Below are 18,176 nucleotides of genomic sequence, written 5' to 3' on the forward strand. Positions count from 1 at the left end.
TAAAACTAATATAATGTTGTCTGCCAATTATATCTTAATTAAAAAAAAAACTTTGTGTCTTCTCTGCCTAAAACCATCCTGCTCACAGCATCTGTCCTTGAGCTGTTTGTTGCCAGGCCACGGCAGGTCATAGAGCTCAGGCTGGAGAAGCTCAGCATGGCTTCTAAGCACACAGTTCAGTGGTGGTATTTCTTTACAGTCAGACTTTGCTGACGAAGAAAGCCATGTGTTCATTTATGTCCTGGCACGAATCTTATCATCTCTGGTCTGAGTTCCAGTAGCAAGCATTTCACGTCTGGCAGTGGTCAGCAGCCCTGTTCTAGAGCTGGTTTTGTTTTTATAGAAGTTAAGCCAACAGTTACGGTTGGAGCCCGTATGTATTCATTCTACTGTGATACCATGCTCTGCTCTTTCTCCTCGAAGTTAGCTAGTGAACTGACTTTGGTTTGTACTCTCCAAGCCCTTCTTACATCTGCCTGTTAGCAACACTTAGTGTTTTGCCAAAATGAAATCCTGCCATTAAGGCTTCTGAAACTGACATTGGTTTGTATTGACTATAAACTGGGTTTAAAGACTTACCCATGTTGATCCGTGTCCATCTGCTCTAGAGGATCACTCGAGAATGTGTGACTGTGCCACGTTCTAGTGATCTATCCTCCTATCGGTGGACATCTGGGTTGTTTCTAGGTTCTTGCTAATACATTAGTACCACAGTGCACATGCCAGGGTGCCTTTCCTGCGCACACGAGAGGGAGTTTATCCCAGGGAGCTTTCTGGGAAGAGAGTCACCAGGTCAAAGGGGAAGAGAAGCCTTTGTTCACAAAGTTGAATTCCCTGCTTAACCAACCCAGCTGTTTACTGCAGTTGTTCAGGCACCTTGAGTGGGAGTAGGGGGAGAAAGTCAGCCAGTAATAAATTTGGTTTTCTGGACCAAATTGAAAGCTGCTGATTGTTGATCTGTCTAAAGGTTTAGCTCAGAGTCTAAGAATAGAAAAGCATGGATCTGGCAGTTGCTTACAGTGACTTTTCTTCATGTCTCTGGGCTTGGGGCAGAGACCAGTGGGGAGCAGCCAGCCCTTCAGGTTCCCCCTTTTCCACATGAACAGGAAAATGTTTGCAGTCTTGGCCTGGGAGGCCCATGAACCTGGGTGTCAGGCTTTGTCACAGATGGCTCTTCTGGTCCAAGAAAATCCTCTGGCCACAGCTTGGTCCATCTCCTCAGATGAGTTTCTCAGCACGCCTTTCTGGAGTGCTGGGTGTTGCTCAAGAGTTTCAGCGGATCTGTCTTCCCACCGTCTGGTTGTGGTCTCTGAACCAGCTGGGGAGGCACCCAGAAGGGCAGAAGTGGCCTCGGGTGGCCTCAGGTGGCCTGGGGGACATGTGCAAGGGCCCCATGGCAACATCTCCAGATAGCTGCCATGCAGCCCATTGCGAACACCAGGGCCTAGACCACGGATGAGTCTCAGGACAAACTGAGAGCCAAGGGGATGTCTGCATGGTTTGTGTCACAGCTTCTCTTACCTTCAGCAAATAGGAGAGTGAGCTTATCTGAAGAGCTTATCACTCTTTAGAAAACAGTGAACAGGAAGACAATCTGCCTGTGAGAAAAAGCTATAGAGCCATGAAAGAAAAAAATAGCTAAACTATAAACTAGACTAAAAGCCTTTTCTGCTCAGCCTGTCAGAGCAGCCTATGAGTGGACCCTTCCCACACACCCTGGGACAGTCTGAGCTGTGGGGAGGGTCTGACGGAGATCTGATGCATCTGGTATCGGATGGATGGACACCTGGTATGAGATCTGGTGTGTCAGAGCCAATGTGATACCCCACATTATCAGACAAAAGTCATTGTCCGTGGTCGCTGCCTGTGAGGCCATTGGTGTTTTGGACGTACAGGCATGAGTTTACATTTGTAAAATAATTCTTTCTTTCTTTTTTTTTATAACCAGCTGTCAAAGCTTGAAAAGCAGCAGCAGAGGAAAGAAAAAACCAGAGCCAAAGGGCCTTCTGAGTCAAGCAAGGAGAGAAGCGCTCCCCGCAAGGAAGACCGCAGTGCCAGCAGCGGGGCCGAGGGGGACGTGTCCTCAGAGCGGGAGCCGTAGGTGGGCTGGACGCAGGTAGGGTGGCCTCCTCGGGCTGCGTGGTCTTCTTACGTGGGGGCACCGGTCAGGGATGGAGGATGGGACGGCTTATGGCAGTGTTTTATGGATGTTTGCTTGTGGTCGCCTGAAATCCTGCTGCCCTCCAAGGTGGAAAGAAGAGCTGAGATGCACCTGCATCAGCTGACCGCTATGGGTGTTAATGCTACTAGAGTGTTCCAGACTCGAGCTCCCACTTCTACACTTTCCTCTTGGAAGCTGAGTATGTGGTGGAGTTGCATCTGGCACCTTGTGTGACCTCTCACCTGTTGTCCTTCACCACACCCTCCTGGCGCTGCCCACTCATGTTCCAGGGGATTCCCTGTAGCTTTGGGTCCAACTCCCTGCCTAAAGGCCATGGGCTTGTTGTCCCCACTGCCTGATGGCCCTTGGCTCAGGTTGAGGGGCAGGACCTTGAGGGGCCTGTGGAAATGGGGTGAAGGGGGCAAGGGCACCTAGCTGCCCAGCTGAGAGGAGAGCAGGTGTGCGTGTTGGGGTGGCCTGGACAGGGGGGCGCAGGCAGAGGCTGGAGAGCGGGCTCATAGGCTGCTATCCGGATGCTTGTCTGAGGCAGGGGCCCAGAACAGTTCAGGCCATGGTGAGTCTGGTGGACACCTCTGAGCCCCCTGGGTTTTGTCCTGGGGTCCTGGGGAAGCTCTGAGAGCTGTCAAGTGCACAAGTGACACAGTCAGGTCCCATTTTAGAAAGGTGACCCCAACAGCCCTCAGGAGCGGGCTGGAGGTGACAGGCCAGTGGTGAGGCAGCTGCAGAATGCACGTGATCAAGGGCTGGGTGTGTGGTTCGGAGCCTTTGGCCTGTAAACTGTGGTTCAGATCAAGTCCGCCTGTGGGTTCGCCCTGAAGATGCCACATGGTGAGAGAACATCTGGGGCATGGCTTCTGCCTCTGGAGTGGGGTGCCTGGGGGTCTGCCTGTGGCGTGTCTGTTAGGATACCCACTGCCAGCACGGAGAGAATGAGCTGAGCCTGTAGGTGTGCCCAGGTGCGGTGGAGCCAGCTCGAAGACAGGCAGGATGGGGGGATCTTGGAAGAGGTGGGGTTGCTAAGCCATGTTGTGAGGGGGCCATGCGGGATGGTCAGTCCTGTAGGTCCTGTTGACTTGGCCCAGGCTCCGTGTTTTGTCAGAGTGTCACTATGGGGAGGTGACAGCCATGTCCACTGATCTGGGCTCACGTGTGTCACACACACGTGAACGTGAAGCCAGAGTTGGAGGGAAGTGCCTTCATGCTCGACCTCATTTGTCATCATCACAAACCCCACCTTGTTCTGGAACTTGATGCTCTGACCTAAGGCCCCTGGTTTTTATTCATGAACTGAAACAGTTGGTATAAGTTTTGTTGTTGTTCAGTCACTCAGTTGTGTCTGACTCTTTGTGATCCCCATGGACTGCAGCATGCCAGGCTTCCCTGCCCTTCACCATCTCCTGGAGCTTGCTCAAACTCATGTCCATTGAGTTGGTGATGCCATTCAACCATCTCGTCCTCTGTTGTCCCCTTCTCCTGCCTTCACTGTTTCCCAGCATCAGGATCTTCTCCAGTGAGTCAGTTCTTCACATCAGGTGGCCAAAGTATTGGAGCTTCAGTTTCGGCATCAGTCCTTCCAGTGAATTTCAGAGTTGATTTCCTTTAGGATTGATTGGTTTGATCTCTTGCAGTCCAAGGGACTCTCGAGAGTCTTCTCCAACACCACAGTTCAAAAGCACCAGTTCTTCAGCACTCAGTCTTCTTTATGGTACTGTCATATCCAGAGATGACCACTGGAAAAACCATAGCTTTGACTATACAGACTTTGTTGGCAAAGTAACGTCTCTGCTTTTTAATATGCTGTCTAGGTTTGTCATAGCTTTTCTTCTTTAAAAAACGCATAGCAAGGAGCAAGTGTTTTTTAATTTCATGGCTGCAGTCACCATCTGCAGTGATTTTGAAGCCCAAGAAAATAAAATCTATAGACACTGCTTCCACATTTTCCCCTTCTATTTGCCATGAAGTGTTGGGACCGGATGCTGTGATCTTTGTTTTTTGAATGCTGAGTTTTAAGCCAGCTTTTTCACTGTCCTCAGAAGGGGGTCTTCTGAACCTGAAATTTGGTATATAAGTAATGTTCAATATTCATGAACACACAGTAACCTTTTATGTGGCATATATGTGTAAAACTTCCATTCCCACCTCTTCCAAGACCTAATGAGGACGTGATCATCATTGATACAGTCAGTTTTGTTGTTATAATACTGCTACCGCCTGTGACTTACAATCCGTCCAGAAATCCTAAATCCGGGGGTGACGGGTCACATAAAGGCAATGTGCTGGGCGGCTCTTGAAGTTAGTTTTCCGATTATGCTAAGTAAGTGGGTCCAGCCGTGACTCAGAACTTCATCAGGGTCTTACCTGCATCCTACCAGTTTCCGTGTGACAGTGAGTAAGTTATGTCATTTCTGCTTCCTTGGTTTTTCTTCTGTGAACTAAGTGAGTGGAGTTCAGCAGTGCTGGGAAAGGTGGGCAGGCATGAGCCACCATGCCCAGCGGACAGGGTGGATGGGGACCCCGTGTGGACGAGCCTGCCGTGCAGGGTGCCTCCAGGTCCCCTCGGCAAGACGTGGCCACCAAGATGTGGCAGAGGCGCTGAGGGGCGGTCTTGCCTGCCCTGGGAGGGTGCGAAGGAACTGCATTGGGTCCCCTGGGCCGACCGTGGGTCTCCATGGAGGGGAGGTGAGCCCCAGAGGCTGAGTGGTCAGCTGCGTCCAGGCAGCCAGAGGTCTCACGACCTCAGCCCTTGACGAGCACTGACAGGCCTTGCAGGTCTCGGCTGTGACTTCGTCAGGTGTCTGGGTGAGCCTCGAGGGGTCTGTGGTGCTAGAGACCGAGGTGTTGCCAGGTTGGCCAGGGTCTCTGGGGACTGCGTGTGGGGCCCAGGTGCTGGCACCATAGGAGACAGACTCACTGAGCCTTCAGGATCCAGCTGCTGCTGCTCATGGGATGGAGGCTCTTGAGGCAGTGTAGACGGGTCCATGAAGATGTTGAAGGTACATTTATATGAATGTAACTACAGCTGCTGGGTTTTGGATCAGGAGCCTGAAGTGAAACCTTCTTTCCTGACCGTTTAAGATGGGGGTCCAGCTGCAGTTATTCACACTGGAGATGGCGGCAGAGACCCTGTGGCTGGTGCAGGTGTGAATTGAGGGGGGGGCGTCCTCTGAGACACCCACACCAGGTGAAGACCAGGGGGCGCTTCCAGATTTGTAGGCCCTACAGGGGTCTCCACAGGTGTATTGGGGGTTTGCTGACTGCAGACCTGTGCTGCCCCTTCTGCTGAAATGTGTCATCCCAGCCGCTCCTCCCAGAACTACCACCCAGTGTCCAGAAGTCTGTAAGAGCTGACTGGTGGTGACAGATGGAAGGTGACCTTGCCATCTACCTTGCTCTACAGGAAAACAGTCCCCCCACCTCCCCACAATGAGGGCAGCTGTGGTTTTCATTTGCTGTGGGTTTTGTTTACTTTTCTTTAAAAACAAGTGCCCTCAGGAGTATCACAGGCCTGAAGGGGAGCAGCTCTGAATTTCCGAGGCTTGAGAGAGAAAGAAAAGGCAAGAGAAGATGGAGTGAGAGGCTGCAGGATCTTGGGCAAGTGTTTCTTTGCAAATGAACCCAAGCCCCCTTGGTTCAGAGGACATTCCCAGGGTGTCACCGCCTCTGTCATACGGCAGATGTTCCTTATCTTACCTAATGGACGTGAAACTGCTAAAATCAGCTCCTCTTTTGTCCTCCATCTCGTTCCTCAGGCTTCTCACTGTGCTGGGAGGATCCAAGGTTTCCTGTGAGGCCACAGTTCAGTTACCGTCTTTCTGGCCCATGGCTAAAGGTATCAGGGCTACTGCCCATGAAAAAGAATGTGGTTTCCACTTGGGACTACAGGCTGCAGTGTTCCCTCATTTGAGCATCAACCCAGCTGCCACTGGGAGGGTGTGAGAGAGGCACTCCTGGCCAGCACCCGCATTTCTGTCCTGAGGTTTCAGCCCTCGAAACCAAACAAGGAAAATGTTTTGGATGCTGCCATCCATGTGCTTTTCCAACTTAACCTTTGCATAGTGAGATGAGTCCTGGCAGAGCACATTTCTTTCTAATGCGCTAGAGCAGTTGTGTGTGTGTGTGTGTGTGTGTGTGTGTGTGTGTGTGTATGCTCTGTAGAAGGCTATCTTGTCACTTTCTGCTGCTGTTTCCCTGGTGAAGGTGGGATCTCTCATTCCTGAACTTTACTGTGCTTCCCTGTGTCAGCATTCTTGTTATTTTTTCCTTCCCTATGCTGATGTTTCATGGTATAAGACACTCTGTGCCTGCGATAGTGTTTTTATTTTATTTTTTTAACTTTAAACAACCTTTTCCCAGTGGTTTCCCTAGAGTTTGCAGTATACATTTTTCACTAATCTGAGCCCATCCTCAAACAGCCTGGCCACCTTACTTGTGCAGGTGCCTCACGGCAGCGGCTCCCAGACCTTAGCGATGCTGTATCACTCATGTCGCCTTCCATGTGTTCCACAGCCCGGTGCATTACCTATTATTATGTTATAGATACTTTTTTTAGATGAACCAAGAATAAGACAAAGAACAGATCTGGGGACTTCCCTGGTAGCCCACTGGGTAGGGCTCTGTGCTTCCACTGCAGGGGGCATGGGCTCCATCCCTGGTCAGGGGATATGCTTCCTTTCATTATGTGAATCCAAGTTTCTGACCTGTGTCATGTTCCTTCTGCCTGAGAACTTCCTTGGTGTTTCTTGTGTATCAAACCAAGCCTTTGTTTCCCTTTCACTTTTGAAGGATAGTTTTGTTGGTATAGAATTCTAGATTGGTGGTGGTTTTCTTGCTTGGACATTTTAGATCTCTCATCCCACTCTCTCCTTGCTGGCTCAGTCTCTCCTGAGAAGTCCTGTGTAACTCAGCATCTTGTTCTGCTGCAGGTAACCTGTGCCTCTCCTCCCACTCCACCCACAGCTTCTTTCAAGATTTTCTCTTCATTTTTTGCAGTTTGCTTGTGATCTGCCCCAGTGTGGTTCTTGATGGATATGCTCTGAGCTTCCTGGGTCTGTGATTTGGTGTCTGGGCTGTTCTTGGCCATCATTACTTCTCTGCTCTTTCCACCTTGTCCTCCTGGAATCTGGTTTTGTGTATGTTACCCCTTGTGCAGTTTCCCCAAGGTTCCTGGACAGTCAGTTCCTTTCCCCCCACTCCTTTCTCTCTCTGTTGGCAGTTCAGTTTGGAAGTCTATGTTGACCTTCTTCAAGCCCACCGACTTCTCCTGGGGCTGATGAGCCCACGGGAAGCTCTCTCCCTTTCCTTTTGATCCTTTCTGGAGCTTCTGTCTTTCTGCATACATTACCTGTCTTTTCTCAAGAGTTGTCTACTCTTCCCAGTAGAGCCCTTAACATATTAATTGTAGTTACTTTTCCTTGTCTGACAATTCCAGCATCTTGTTTTAAATATTTAAGCCTCATTCTGATGATTGCTTTGGGCTTCCTGAACTTCTGGAATCTATAAATGCATGTCTTTCAATACATCTGGGAAATTTTAAGGAGTGTTTCTTCCAATGTTATTTTCTGCCCTGTTTTCTCTCCTCTTGTTGGGAGGAGGTTATTGGTCCCAAACCACAAGTGTTGTTGTGGTCTTTGTTATATAGGATGCAGATATTATACAGGAGCAGGCATATTATGTCACTTTACTGGCAGGGGGGTTGGATTTACTTCCTGCCCAGGCTTGCACCTTAGTTGCCTTATTTATTAGAAACAAATCGGCAAGACTGTCCATAATAATTGATTCTGTTTATTGCTCAAGTACAGAGCTAAGGTTGCTGATAACCTGGAGTGTGCTAATACAGTAGATACTACTTGCCTGTGCATATTTAAATGTAAATTAATTAAAATTAAATATAAGTTTAATTTCCTTAGTCACAGTAGCCACATTTCAAGTGCACAGTGGCTACATGCAGCTGGTGGCTGCCACATTGCACGGAGCTGATAGACAACAGTCTGTCACTGCAAAAAGTTCTTTTGGGTGGCACTAGCTTAGAGGGATCAAAGTAAGGTTTTGAGACCGTCATCTGAGCCACTATGGGTGTGGTTAAATACGAACAAGTATGCATTAGAAATACATGGGGCAGAATTTAAAGCAAAGAATAAAAACTAACTGCTGTCAGAGTTTGTTCCTTCCATGATCAAATGACATCAGTTTTATTTTTTCCCCTGCTTGCCTTATTAGTTCACACTAAGCTTTCCTTTCTCAGTTAGAAATGACACCATTGTCCCTATGTTCTCAGTGCCAAGCCAGGACCCACAGAACTCGTGCACAGGAAGAGTGTCTGCCCTGAGAGCATGCCGCAGGCCTTACTGGGGTCCCTAACATGCTAGACGGGCTGCACGAATCCTTCATCGATAACACTGACTTCCCAATAGCTTAAGTTTTGCATGGAGCAGCCTGCTTTTTCTGTGTCAATGAGCTCATGTTAGTTTCCAGCCGTGACCAGAACTAAATAAAAATAAATGAAACTAGGTTCTTTTGACAGTGGTTTGGAGAGCAGGTCTGTGGTGTGTATGTTCTGACTCTGGCACTCACATCTTCTGGTTGCTCAAAAGGCTTAAAACCAGAAACAGGTCAGCTGGAAGTCAGCATCTTTGAGAGACTCAGGGTTCATACAGGCTGTTGAAGGATCCCTTGTTCCTGACCCTGGACTCTTCCCCCCCGCCAACGTTTGAAGGCAATGAAGGAGAACCACCCCAGCAGCTTTCTTTCATAAGGTCATGAAATAGTGGTGCCAAGTTACTAGACACTTCTTAATGCTTTTATGTTTTCTCTAAGCAGATAATTCTATGTCTTTCTAAGTTTACAAAGTTAGAGACATACTGTAGGTATAATGTGACCTGTGTTTACCATCAAGGAGAATATCATGAGCACTTTCTGGATTGTTTATTCTTGTGTAATAAACCTTATCATTTTCATCTGCACATTGGGTGCTTGAAGCATAAATTTATTATCACAGTTCATTAAAATGTAGAATATTTAATGGTAGTAAACGTAAAAGAATAATGTATTCAAACAGTTTCCCAAAGCTCATTTTAAGTTCAAAAACAAAGGTTTTAATCTATGCCAGGAAGGTGGAGTTCCCCAAAGATGGGACATGGAAACTAGTTTCAGGATTTTAGTTACTAGCATTGCAGGTGAGAAAAGAGGTATTGAAAGGCCCAGGCTCTTAAGTTTGGGTTAATATCTTGATTGAAATATAGGAGCAAGTAGGTTACTTTTCTTGACTGTAAAATGGAAGTATTATGGTCTCTGGAAATTAAGTTATGTATTGCCTTTGTGATTTTTCAGGTATCGGTTACGATGTAGTACAGAACTGTGGCAGGTGGGTTTCAGAGCATGAGGGTTGACCTGGAGGAAATTTTGATTCCTCATGTGTGTCCAGATAGACCTAAAGAACTTGGACAAGCTGCAGTTCAAACAAGTCTTCCCTTTGTGGGCCTATGAACTTCATTGTCAAGCTGGGCTCTGGAATGGAAGGCTGATAATTCCATTGAGACATCTGCTCATAATATGGCCCTTTCCTAAGAGTGTGACCTGTGTTGAGTACATCTGTTGGAAGCATGTTCACAGATGCGGCATCTCTGTGTATAAACTACTGTACTTCTGCTTTTACTGCAGTTCATCCAATTAATTTAGATCTGAGGGGATAGAAACTGCTCTGTTAAGTCTGGGATTTAGTTAAACTTGGATGGCAAATCAAGAAGCAACAGTTAGAACTGGACATGGAACAACAGACTGGTTCCAAATCGGGAACAGAGTATGTCAAGGCTTTATATTGTCACCCTGCTTATTTAGCTTATGTGCAGAGTACATCATGAGAAACACTGGGCTGGAGGAAGCACAAGCTGGAATCAAGATTACTGAGAGAAATATCAATAACCTCAGATACACAGATGACACCACCCTTATGGCAGAAAGTGAAGAACTAAAGAGTCTCTTGATGAAAGTGAAAGAGGAGAGTGAAAAAGTTGGCTTAAAGATCAACATTCAGAAAACTAAGATCATGGCATCCAGTCCCATCACTTCGTGGCCAATAGATGGGGAAACGGTGGCTGACTTTATTTTTCTGGGCTCCAAGATCACTGCAGATGGTGATTGCAGCCATGAAATTAAAAGACGCTTACTCCTTGGAAGGAAAGTTATGACCCATGTAGACAGCATATTAAAAAGCAGAGACATTACTTTGTCAACAAAGGTCAAGGCTATGGTTTTTCCAGTAGTCGTGTATGGATGTGAAAGTTGGACTATAAAGAAAGCTGAGTGCTGAAGAATTGATGCTTTTGAACTGTGGTGTTGGAGAAGACTCTTGAGAGTCCCTTGGACTACAGGGAGATCAACCAGTCCATCCTAAAGGAGATCAGTCCTGAGTGTTCATTGGAAGGACTGATGTTGAATCTGAAACTCCAGTACTTTGGCCACCTGATGCGAAGAGCTGACTCATTTGAAAAGACCCTGATGCTGGGAAAGATTGAGGACAGGAGGAGAAGGGGACAACAGAGGATGAAATGGTTGGATGGCATCACCAACTCAATGGACGTGGGTTTGGGTGAACTCCGGGTGTTGGTGATGGACAGGGAGGCCTGGCGTGCCGTGGTTCATGGGGTCGCAAGAGTCAGACACGACTGAGCGATTGAACTGAACTGAACTGAATTGGATGACAGATGCTTGCCATATCAATCTTGGCATGACCATCTGGCTTTTGTTGTAGGCTCAGAATTGCGAAAGGAAATTCTCAGAATTGCCAAGGAAGACACTTGGGCATTCTATACTGAAGAACCTACCCTCCTTTGAGCAATATAAAAAATATCCCAAGAACAAGCATTTAGTTTGTACCCTGTTTCTATGCTTTCTTTAGGTTCCCAATCCCTCTGTCTCCCTCATTGTTAAAAGGATTTGGAAATGAGCCTTGTATTTTTTTCAAGTTATTTATCCATTTTATCCATATCTAATTTGTGGGCATAAAGTTGCAATATATCCTTTTTATTCTTTTAATGTCTGTAAAATGTTCTGCTGTTGCCTCTTTGATTCCTGATACTCATAACTTGTTTCCTCTCTTTTTTTCTTGATAAGTCTAGCAAGAAGTATATTAGTTTTATTCATCTTTTTAAAAAATTTTCTCTTTTGTTTTTCTGTTTGAAATTTCATTACTTCCTGCTCTTGTTATTCCCCTTCTCCTGCTTGTTTTGGGTTTACTTTGCTTTTATTCTTTTAATTCCTTAAGATAGAAACTCCAATTATTGACTTGAAAGTTTTCTTATTTTCTAATGTAATAAGCATTTGATACTATGAATTTCACAAATTTTGATTGTTGTATTTTCACTCACTTTAAAATGTTTTCTGATTTGCCATGTGACTTCTCTTGGATACAAAGACCGTTCAGAAGTGTGTTGTTTAATTTCACCTACTTGGTTGGTGTCTTTTTGAGCTCTAAGGATGAAGTTCTGATAAATTGGCATCTCTTTGGTGAGAGGTATTAGGATTGATACATGACAACATGGCACATTTCTCACAGTAAGGTAAAAAAAAACAGTCATTCTCTTGTTGTATAAACTTGAAAGGATATCTCCAGCTGTTTTGTTATGCTTGGTCATGTATTTTAATATGATTTGAAAGCAAATTTTGGGACCCTTCTGAGTAATATGTCTTATCTTTGTTCTTTTTAGTGCATTATCATTGGGCAGAACTGGATCCTGAAAAATCCATGAAAGATGCTAGGCACCTATACTACTTTAAAGACTTGGACCTGAATCCTGAAAAGGAAGATGGAAATAAGAAACTGGGAACCTACAAAAACACACACAAAAAAACCACCAAAGGAGCGTTACCGTTTTTTGTTGCTGCTGTGGCTTAATAGAGGAGATGGGTGCTGCCAGGGTGGGGAAGATGCCCCATGCACAGGGCAGCAAGGAACACACCTAAGGGTCCCCTCAGGAAGGCCGCGTTGGTTCCTTTGATTCTCGGCTTGGTTTTGGAACAGGCTGGCCCAACATCACTTGTCATCGAGTCCTCCTTTCACCCTGTGGTATATTTCTGAGTGTCCATGATGGGTCCCAAATGCGGTCACACTGTCCATGTTTTTCCCAACACTGGCTAGGCCAGGGCTCATGTTAGGGTGTAAAGAGAACAGTTGTCCATGATAATACATTATGTGAGACCTTTGCATCTTACAAATTTTCTCTTTTTTTCTAAAAAGAAATAAACTCCAAAGCTCAACAAACCACTTTATTCTTAGCTAAATTCTGCTATGTTTCTTCTTAAGGATTGTGTCTGTAGAAATATGACGTGTCTGACCCTTCTCTATATACATGCACGTCTTTTCAGATAACCCTTTTGCAGGGGGCCTTCCCTCAGGGTCCACACAAGCTCCTGCTTCTATGGTGAGAGCCTGTCTATGGTGATTTATAGTTGGTGCCATTTTCCTTGGACACTAAGTAGCAGCAAAGGGGAATGTGCCTGTGAAGGGAATCCTCTTCAGAAAGGCCAGGTGACTGACACCACATGCTCTGTATCTGGTTTGTCCACCTCTGGGACATAGCAGGGGGAAGCCCCACCATGTCAGACCACACAAATGACCTTTTCCCAGGAGCCGCCTGGTTTCTGGGTGTCCGAGTCCCCTTAGCAACGTGAAGGAAGAACCATGTCTGGTAAAGGGTTTCTCAGTTAAGTTTGATCTAGTGGTACAACAATAGTGATCATTTTTAGACATTATATGATGTCAATAATAATCATATATTACCATACATAATATACATTTATATAGCATATCTGTAATATACTAATGCTTATACAGTTATCTTCTCTTGAAATACTTCTTGCCTAAGTATAGAAGAGACATCCTTATTTGGCATTTTGGTGATGCTGAAACTTTTCTAAAAGCTCACGGCACCTGGTGTTCCCAGGCAATCTCCCATCCAAGTCCTAACCAAGCCCAACTCTGCTTAGCTTCTGAGATCAGATGAGAGGAGTCACATTTAGGATGATAAGGCCATAGCTGGGTAATGCTGACACTCTGTCGCTTTATAATAATTTCTCAGCCCCTGTTCTCTGATCCAGTTGTCTGCTTCAAACAAGAACATAGCTAGAAAATATGAGAGGGAGAAAAGTTCAAATCATATCTCCTCTGTACATCCAAGTACTTGGAACTTAGAGTTGGAAAGGGGCTTGCTGAATTGCTTTATTCTGACCCAGTGCAGATTGTTCAGTATCCAGATGGTCCATTCAAATCTGCAGTGGTGTAAACCTCTTGGTTTGAAATCATGGTGACCCAGATGCAGTTTATGGTCGCTTCTCCAGCTCACAGGCATTGAGGTCCAGGAAGCTGTCCTGTTTCTCTTGTCTAAGTCAGCTTTTACAGAGTGAATCTCCAGTTTTGTAGACTCGGTTGTAGGGCAGTGGACTTGCTGAACATATCTGTCAGGGGTTTCTTGCCATAGCATTTGATCACCAGCAGCTCATGCTGAGTGAAGAGCTACAGCCTGTCTGTACAGACAGGAGAGCCTGTGTGCCTGACATACGGATGGTGATGAAACATGAGGCTCATCGCTCATAACCCAGTTCCTGGATCCCAGCTCAGAGGAACTCAGACAGACCTGAGTATGAGCAGTAGCATGTGGTCAACTCGGTTTTAAGGGTCTGAAAACCATAAAGGGAGATGAGCTGAAGGGGCAAAAACTAACTCTGAATATCTGAAGGACGTGAAAGAGACGCTGGGTCAGAAACAAAAGTGGAGCAGTGAGTTTAAGTGTCATTAACACAGATGCTGCCTTGATGGATGCAACCACACCATGCAACAGGGGATGGCGATGTTGAGAGCGCTAGAGCAGAAGTTCTGAGCCTGCTTGTGTAGGGGAAGAGCTTTGTTTATTTTCATCACAGTCCAGGACCAGAGTACGTGCTCCAGTCCCTTATGTAAGATGATGTGGGACAGTCGGTCCTCTACGCAGTGGTCATCCTCAGATATGGAGAGCCAACCGTGTTTTTAAACATCTCCCCTCCCTCACAGTGTGCAGGGAAGATGGTAGATGTCAGAAAATGTTGGATGCTTTTGTAGCATCGGGTGGAAGAATGCTTTTCCGTCATCTTGAAGGTCGCTTTCAACTCTGGGCAGCCCCAGAGGCGCGTGTACACACTTAACGGCCAGCTGGAGGGTCAGGTCTGACTGCAAGGCGAGGTTAGGAAGGAAACATGAAAGCTCAGGAAGAAACCCCACGACATCCTCCACTGCCTCAGAGAGGCTGTTCATCCCTGCCTTCCCCAAGCTCCTACTCTCCTGCTGAAGGTCATTTCCAACTCTTACGGTGAGACAAGTGGCTACAATTAGCTTCTGGGGGCAGCTCTGCTTACAGAGTGTAAAACCCAGTCTTCATGTCCCTCCCAACCTGCCCGACTCCTTCTCGCCGCTTATTTATCAAACTTTCTGTTTATTGTCCACTAAAGCATGGTTTGACTGAGGATGGGAGAGGATTGTACCATGTACGGCTTTCCTGAGAGGTCTTGGCAGACTGTGGGCCTGGGACTTTAAACAGAGCGCTGCCTGGTGCCGCCGGGTGGCAGGGGCCGTTTAATCTTGCCTTCCGTGGTTTACTTTATAGGAGACAGACCTCTTCTGGCGACACAGAACACAGACCAAATACAGACACTTTCTGAGTGGAGGTGGGCGCCGAGCACCAGAGAGAGCAGAGAAGCCACGCCAAGGTCACGCAGCAGCTCACCCCAAGTCTGTTGAGATCAGGCCATCCCTGCCCAGATGCCTTGGTCTCTCCCATGGGCAGAGCTGCACTCATTCTCAAGGGCACAGCAGGCACCCCACGCATTGGAAGCTACTTTCCTGCAGTGGCCACATCTCTTCTGTGGCTCGCAGCAGCCTGCAGGCAACTAAAGCCCCACGTGTGTCCCGTGTGACCAGAGTCTGGCCAGTGGAAGGTACCCAGTGAAGAACTTAATTGTGTTTCTGTTGGGCACAGGCCTCTTGGGCTTCCGTGTCATCCTGGCTCTTCCTCCAGCTCTGTGTTATCCTCAGATGAGTTTTTCTGTCTTTATCCAGGTCCTGGCTAAACATGCCGCACAGCAGAGTCGGCACCCGGTTAGGGATCTTCTTAACAGGTCAACAGATGCATCCGTCATGTTTTCACTCACCCCACTTTTCTTCTCCTCGAGTCACCACTCTTGCCAAAGTCAAGAAACCCCCTTTTCAAAGTAATTTGGTGATTAATCCCTTGATTCTGTCAAACAGTATTAATGCAGCATCACTGAGTTACAGCATCACCGATTCAATGGACATGAACTTAGGCAAACTCCAGGAGATGGTGATGGACAGGGAGGCCTGGCATGCCGCCATCCATGGAGTCGCAAAGCAACTGAACAACAACAACCATGTTACTTGTGAACCCATGCGGACTTCCGACTAGCACTGTGCTGTTCCACAGGCCCCCAACCTAACTTCATCATCATCATTGGTTCTAGAATGTTTTCAGATGATACAGTGTTTATCTTTATTTATTTCACTCATAACCCCCTCAGGTTTCATCTGTGTTGTTGCTAATGACAGGATCTCCTCCTTTCTCTTGGCTGAAAAATATTTCATTGTGTGTACTGACCTCATCTTCTTCATCCATTCATCCATTGACAGGCACTTACACTGTTTCCATATCTTGGCTGTTGTGAATAAGGCTGCAGTGGATACGGGAGTGTGAGTTTATCTTCCAGATACTGGTTTTGTTTCCTTCAGATATATGCCCAAGAGTGGAATTGCTGGATCATGTGGTACCTCTATTTTTTTGATTTTTTGAGGCACCCCTGGGCTGTTTTCCACAGTGGCTGTACCAATTTACGTTCCCATCAATGATGTACTAGGGCTCCCATTTCTTCGTACCTTCACAAACACTGGAAATCTCTTTCCTTTTTAAGAACAGCCATCCTAACAGGTGTGAAGTGAAATCTTGTGGTTCTGATTTCCTTGAAGATTAGTGATGTTGGGTACTTTTTCATGTACCTGTTGACCTTCTGTATATCTTCCTTAGAAAAATTTGTCTATTCAGTTTCTTTGCCCATTGGTAAATCAGGTTCCTTATTTATTGTTTGCTATTGAGTTGTATAGGTTCCTTACATATTTTGAATATTAATCCCTTACCAGGTCTATGGTTTGCAAGTATTTCCTTTTATTACATGGCTTTCCTTTTCATTCTGCAGATTGTTTCCTTTGCTCTGCGGAAGCTTTCTAGTGTTTTTGTTCCTCTTGTTTGTGTTTTTGTTGCCTGTACTTTTGCTGTCATCTCCAAGAAATCACTGCAAAGAACAATGCCGTGGAGTTTCTTACCTATATTTTCTTCTAGGAATGTTATGATATCAGCTGTTGCATTTAAGTCTTTAATCCATCTTGAGTTAATTTTTGTGAGTGGTGTAGAATAGGGGTCCGATGTCTCTTTTTCTGCAAGTGTTTATCCAGTTTCCCCCACACCGTTTGTTGAAGAGGCTGTCCTTCCCCCATTGCATATTCTTGGCTCCCATGTCAGATATTAGCGGAACATATTTTATAAGCACAGACATAAATTAGGTTTATTTCTGGGCTCTCAATTCTGTTCCATTGGTCTCTGTGTCTGTTTTTATGCCAGTATCATACCATTCTGATTACTTTATAATATAGTTTGAAATCAGGAAGAATGAAGCTTCCAGCTTTGTTCTTTCTGAAGATTGCTATGACTGTTTGGGGTCTTTTGTGGTTCCATATAAATTTTAGGATTGTCTTTCCTGTTTCTGTGAAAAATGCCAATGGAATTTTGCATTTAATATATGGATGGTTTTGGGTAGTATGGACATTTTAAGAATATGAATTCTTTCAGTCCATGAACATGGGCTTTTCATCCAATTATTTGTGTCTTCCTTAATTTCTTCCATTATGTCTTATAGTTTTCAGTGTATAGGTCTTTTACCTACTTTTGTTAAATTTATTCCTAGGTATTTATTATTTTGATGTCATTGTATATGGGGTTGTTTTCTTAATTTTTCTTTCTGATAGTTTAAGTGTATAGAAAGGCCACTGATTTTTGTATATAGACTTTTTATTCTAAAACTTTACTGGATTTGTTTATTAGTTCTAACAGTTTTTTTTGTATAGTATTTAGGTTTTTCTGTATATAAGATCACATCATCTACTAAGGTGTTTTCGTCTGAAGTCTTGAAACCTTCAAAGTCATCCATAAGTGTTGGAATTAACTTCTTCCAAACTCCTGTTAATATTGGTATTTTGACCTTTTCCCCTGAGTCATGAATTCCTCAATGGATCTTGAGTGGTGAATCCTTTCTAGAAGGTTTTCAATTGACTTTGTCCAGACCTATCAGAGACTCACTCTATGTGGCAGCTATAGCCTATGGAATGTATTTGTTAAAAAAAAAATAACACTTGAAAGTAGAAATGACACCTTGCTCCATGGGCTATAGGATGGATACAGTTGGTGTTCGCAGGCATGACTGCAACGTGCATCATGTCTGTCTCCATCAGAGCTCTTGGTGACCAGGTACATTGTGAATGAACAGTAATATTTTGAAAGGAATCTTTTTTTTCTGAGCAGTAGCTCTCAATAGTGAGCTTAAAACATTCAATGAATTTCTGCTCTCTAGATATTAAAGTCCTGGATAGCATCTTCTAACACAAGGTTGCTTCATCTCATGGACAACCTACTGTTTAGTGTAGCCACCTTCAGTCATTATCTCAGCCAAGTCTTCTGTGTGACTTGCAGCTTCTGCATCAGCACTTGCTGCTGCTTTGTACTTCTCTCATGGAGACAGCTTCATTCCTTAAATCTCATGAATCCATCTCTGCTAGCCTCACACATTTCTTCATTTCTTCTGCAGCTTCCTCACCTTTCATGGTCTTCCCAGAATGGAAGAGAGGCAAGGCCTGGCTCTAGAGGAGGCTTTGCCTTGAGGCAGTGTTCTGGCTGATTGGATCTTCTGTCCA

At 45.5% G+C, this 18,176-nt stretch overlaps 1 protein-coding gene across 2 annotated transcripts in view; it reads left to right on the forward strand.

The window, feature by feature from the left end:
- DTD1 (D-aminoacyl-tRNA deacylase 1) overlaps positions 1 to 12,440 on the forward strand; it is a 77,483-nt gene extending 65,043 nt beyond the window's left edge. For both annotated transcript variants that reach the window (XM_043479489.1, XM_043479490.1), the window contains 2 exons: positions 1,949 to 2,116; positions 11,884 to 12,440. In XM_043479489.1, the coding sequence (XP_043335424.1) occupies positions 1,949 to 2,101 (153 nt within the window). In that variant the 3' untranslated portion in view covers positions 2,102 to 2,116; positions 11,884 to 12,440. The remainder of the gene's footprint in view (positions 1 to 1,948; positions 2,117 to 11,883) is intronic.
- Positions 12,441 to 18,176: the final 5,736 nt, after the last annotated feature.

This window comes from Cervus canadensis, chromosome 10 (assembly GCF_019320065.1).
Source record: "Cervus canadensis isolate Bull #8, Minnesota chromosome 10, ASM1932006v1, whole genome shotgun sequence".
NCBI lineage: Eukaryota > Metazoa > Chordata > Mammalia > Artiodactyla > Cervidae > Cervus > Cervus canadensis.